The 5,398-nt window shown below is 38.3% G+C and overlaps 1 protein-coding gene across 1 annotated transcript; it reads left to right on the top strand.

Moving 5' to 3' along the window:
- Positions 1-1,276: 1,276 nt before the first annotated feature.
- On the top strand, positions 1,277-4,462 carry LOC146686378 (B2 bradykinin receptor-like). Its single transcript, XM_085442154.1, has 2 exons — positions 1,277-1,365; positions 2,674-4,462. Exons 1-2 carry the CDS (start codon positions 1,346-1,348, stop codon positions 3,707-3,709), a joined length of 1,056 nt encoding a protein of 351 aa, XP_085298280.1. The 5' UTR covers positions 1,277-1,345; the 3' UTR covers positions 3,710-4,462.
- Positions 4,463-5,398: the final 936 nt, after the last annotated feature.

Raw genomic sequence — 5,398 nt, 5'->3', positions numbered from 1 at the left:
GGCGACTGTTGTTGTGATTTGGAGCTATATAAATAAAATTGAATTGAATTGAGTTGAACCGTGTAACTTTTTTCCAGTCTTCTGTGGTATAGTTTACAAAATGTAACTTCAGTTTGCCTGTTCGGAGAAGTCGCAGTCGGTGTGGTCTAGCCCATCTGCTTCAAGTTTTGATGCATTGTGCCTTCAGAGATGCTCTTCTGCATACACTATTTTGTATAAGAAGTGTTGACTTGAGTTAACTTTGCTTTTCTAACAGCTCAAAGCAGTCAATATGTTCTTATCCTTTCACATCTGGCATCAAAAAAGCATTTTTGCCTGGAAAACTGCAGTTCACTGGATATGTTTTTTCTTTTTCAGAGCATTCTCTGTAAACCCTAGACATGGTTGTGTGGGAAAATCCCAGCAGATCAGCAGTTTCTGAAATATATCAGAACAGCGCATCTGGCACCAACAACCATGCCACATTTAAAGTTACTTGAAAGACCCTTTTTCCTCATTCTGATGCTTACTTTGAACTTCAGCAGATTGACTTGACCATTAAATTGCCGAGATGTCACTGGCTGCGTTAAGAACCAGAATTAGCTATCTAGTGAGTATATACATCAGGTCAGAAAATATTTAACATGTAAACATGAACTATGTCAAGCCACAACTGTTTAGTTTTGTAAGAACTTACTAAGAGGCGTACATGGGACAAAAAGTGCCTGGTTTTATTCAAATCCATATCACGGAAAACTGCGTAACAGATGCACCCGTCTGCCATGTCCATTTCACGGTTTGCCTCTCGAAAGCGTGAAATGGAAACACATGCAGAAGTTACAGTACATGCAGAAGCTGCAGTACCAGCATGAGGAGATAACATATTTAAAGCCTTTTGCGCCCTTTTTGTTTGTCCCCTGGAGCCCATTTTTTCTCTCTTTCTTTTGGTCCCTTTTCTTTTTCTGTTTCTCCACCACCTTCTCCTGTTTTTCACCAAAAACAGGCCTTCAACCCTGTGTACGCTCTGGTATAATACCCACTCTGACAATAATGTGAATAATGTAATAAACAAAAGAAACATGATTAACAAGATGAGCCTAGAGTCTACAGTCTACTTTGGATATTAGTATGGCTTGTTGCATGTTACTAGTGCATCTTTGAATAAGGTGCAACCCAGACCGACAGACAGGGAGCATTCAGACTGAATGTGAAATGAGAGAAGTGAGGGTTTTTTGCCATGCCTTCTTTTTTTTTTGGTGACATCACTTTAATTACAGTTTCCTTTAGGAGCGTGAGGCAGAGACAGGCAGACTAGAGTGGGGGAGTTAACTGTTAACAGTGCAGCAGGACATCTGAACATAGGAAAATGACTCTTAGACCTACAAGGTATGTATGAATCAAATATACTCTATATATTTTTAAATCTTTCATGTGAGATATAACCAAAAAAAATCCCCTAAGAATGGAGAACAATTTTCCAATTGTTTTATTTTTTAGAATCATTTTGTCAGTAACCATGTGCTCAAGCAGGTTAAATATACTCCAATGTGTGTAAAGCAGGTAATACAACTACTGATAGCTGACAGCTGCTGTTAAAATGAACTTCTTGCCTTTGTTGTTACAGCGAGTGAGACTTTAAAAAAAAAACATGTCTTTTTGGGTGTAATGTAGAGTATAGAAGTATAGAGTTACATATCAACGATGACCAGAAGAAGCATCTTTTTCTCTTTATTTTGTTTTTCATTTATTCTTTTTTGTTGTACATTAAAACATCAGTTGTACTACATGATATGAGAGCTCAGGTTTTGCCTAAGCATGTTCTTCTAAAGACGAGTTTAATCCATGTCAAACATTTGGTTATTTTAACCAACAGAAGCTTCTGCCCTCCATTGTGCCGTCTGCCACATTGCTGCCAAGTGCTCCTTACGCCAACAGAAACAAACTTTGGAGCAACTTTCAGTAATTTTAATTGCTCTTAAACATTCACACACGTGGATGTAAGCATAGGGTACATACAGTATGGTTTGAAAGAACAGATTGCCAATTAGGTAACATGATAGGGGAATTAAGCAGAAGCATAAACAACATTATGCTATGCCTGATGCTCATTAGTGGAACAAGGTGGTTCAGTCTCAGACAAGCTTATATAATTTTTGAGTGCTGCAGATGTGCAAACACCCTTATTGTTCAACAATTTCTTTATGTTTTAAGCTTATCCTTTGGTTCAATACAAAGGTCATAGCTGCAAAGTAGCTTGCTCCACAACCAGAAATGTATTCATCACGTTTATTACAGGCTTTCATGTTCAGCTCTGTTCTTGTTGAAACAAGAGGCTAAGTCAGTGGGTGGAGATTTCTTCAGCAATCAACTAGTTGGAAAACTGAACCTGGTCGACAGAGAAAGAATGACAAACAGCACACAATGGATGTACAGTTAGGACATCTGTTCATTAACATGCTTATTTACTTCTTTTCTTAGAATAAGATAAGAAGAATGACATCAGTTTCATATCTGTATGGTAAATATTGTATGTAGCAGGGCAACTGTTGGGTTTGCAGAGACGATAGCCAGCTAAGTGCTGGCTAAAGCTCCATATTTATCGCATTGGTATTTTACATAAACTCAAGGTAAGAACCTAATGTACTGTTGATGTTTAACTGCCTATTTACTTCATGTCTCATTTTGTCTTTACAGCATCCCAGACTACAGCACCACTATATCATATGGAAACAATAACAACACCAATGAGACTCATTGTCCAGATCACGAACTATGGGAGTGGCTCACTGCACACCAACCAGTGTACATTCTGCTCATCACCGTGCTGGGAATTATGCTTAACATGTTCGTTCTGACTGTCTTCTGCTTCCACAAGAAGGCGTGCACCATAGCTGAAATCTATTTGAGCAACCTGGCTGCTGCTGACCTAGTCCTGGTGTCCTGTTTGCCCTTCTGGGCCGTTAACATGCTCAATGATTTTAAATGGCCTTTTGGTCATTTCATGTGCAAAGTTATCAATGTGGGAATTAAGATGAATGCCTACTGCAGCATATACTTTCTTGTTCTGGTTAGCATCGATCGCTATGTGGCGCTGGTACATGCGATGTCACATGGAAGAATGCGTAGTCCAAAATATGCTAAACTAGGGTGTCTGCTGACATGGGGTTTTGGCTTGCTTCTGAGTATACCCGTGTTCATCTTCAGGGAAGTGAGATATTTCCCTGAATATGGTACTGTGTGCTATCTAAACTATCCAAACCACAACGTACAAGTTATCTGTGATGGGATATTGATCATTTTTAGCTTTGTTATTCCCATTTCAATTATCTCCTTTTGCACTTTTAATATTATTCAGGCTTTGAAATTGCAAGCAATTGAGAGGTTCAATGCTGAAAACACAGAACGAAAGGCCACCATTTTGGTCCTGGCAGTCCTTGTAGCCTTCCTAATTTGCTGGGTGCCATTCCATGTAATCACCATAGTAGATGTGCTTTTACGAGGTGGGATACTGGAAGGCTGTCACTTTGAAAATGCTGTGGACATCAGCATCCAGATCTTCACCTACTTAGCCTTCTTGAACAGCATTCTTAACCCGATCCTATACGTTATTGTAGGAAAGAACTTCCGGAAAAAAGTCAGAGAACTCTTCCAGCAGTGGGGCCACCAGAGGAAAACCTTATCTGACTCCACACGTTCAAACCTGTCCTCCACATTGAAAACTTCTGTATAAAATGCTGTATGCAAATTGCTTTTTGCAAACAAAGCACAGAAGGATAGTGGGCAGTCATTTAATGATATTGTCTTAAACTAAATGGTTCAAATGAAATCTAAAATCAAATGAAGTTCGTGAAATCGCAGTGGATGTAGCTTTGTAATAATCAGACTTAATCATACATTGTTAAGAAACCTTTTAACGAACTCTTTCTTTAGTATGTTAGCTGATGCACAACGTCTCACTGTTACGTTTAGAAAAGGTGGTTGTATTACAGATTACTACCAAATGCAAAACACTGTTGTTTAGCTTGAACTGGAAAAAAATGAAGACATATTTTATATATTGCAACAACTCACCAGTGTGTGATATTGTTGGATTCATATATTACAAACTGTAGTAGTCATCAGTATCTTGGCTGTACTGGTTCTGTGATGTAAATATGTGTACTGTAAAATAATTTATGTAAATACAACTTTTTTGTTATAAAGTTTATTGCTGAAGATGCAAATGATGCCACTATTTGTTTCACTCAGAGCATAACGATGAATAAAATCAACATGCGGTCTTTCGCTTTATGAATCTTTATGATGCATTTGAATGTTAAGTTGAACATCCAAAGGTTCATGTTGAAACAGCGTCTTGCTAAGTGTTTCTGGTGTTTCTGACTCAGAGTTTCCAGACTTAAACATGTGACTCTTTCAACAAGTTTCCAGTTGTGACGCACAAACATGCTTCTTTTTGTTGGCTGTATAGACATAACTTTTTTTTTTTATTGTATATCTGTCCCCCAAACCACCTTTTAATTGCCAAGTGTTTACTCAAAATGGGTTGTGGGCAAGGGTACACCCATAGGTGTCCTCAAAATGAAGGCAAATCTTGCCAAGCAGGATATCAGGCTTCACCACAATTGCTAGTGCTGAAAATTGTTGTGGAACAAAAGGCATGCAGAAAAAGTTACCGCAAATTGTAGAATGTCTGCCAGAAAACACACAGTTCAACCTCGTTTTATGTGTTTTTGTCTGCTTTTTAAAATGGTTTTAATTTTGTGATTTTTAGCCTTGTCCTTCAAATCTGAAATGTATGTCACTCCCACATTCATGTTCAAAGTTCATGTTATTCTGGTTTATGTTGTGCTACTAAATGGGAATATTAATTAAAATTTTGACTATTCTGTAAACACCACAGTGGGGGATGACAGTCACTGAAGAGGTTTTAGTGCAGATGCCTCATTCATGTTTCCATAAGACTTCACAGACTGTTTAATAAACATGGACACAGTCAATATGACTTCACCCTGTTAGTGAAGTTCTGTTATGACACCTGAAAGTGAACACTTTCGACACCGTTTTCTTGGTGATTTGAAACCATGCGTCATAAACACTGGTTAAAGACTTGTGTCTGTCATGGTGCTAGGTCGTTGACCCAGCATTTTGTATTTTATGATTATTTTTCTATGTTCTAGTTATTCTGATTTTGGTATTTTGTGTCCTCCCCTTGTGCCCTGTTCTTGTTCTGGATTTCCTGTTTTATTTTGAAGGTCTGTGTGTGTTGTCATTGTGTTCAGCTTTTATCCTCCAGTCGTCTTTGTGTATTAGGATCAGCTGTTCTTCCCTCCTGTGTGTGATTACCTGATTACCTTGTGTGTGTATATATAGTGGGTGTCGGTCTGTGCTTGTTGTTGGTTCGTCTGCGTTCCATGGTGTT

Source organism: Copadichromis virginalis, linkage group LG19 (assembly GCF_057382275.1).
Source record: "Copadichromis virginalis isolate Kocher_CV1m ecotype Utaka linkage group LG19, C_Virginalis_male_GT1.1, whole genome shotgun sequence".
Taxonomy (NCBI): Eukaryota; Metazoa; Chordata; class Actinopteri; order Cichliformes; family Cichlidae; genus Copadichromis; species Copadichromis virginalis.
Note: the sequence above shows the minus strand (reverse complement) of the source record. Positions and strands in the feature narration are given on the sequence as shown.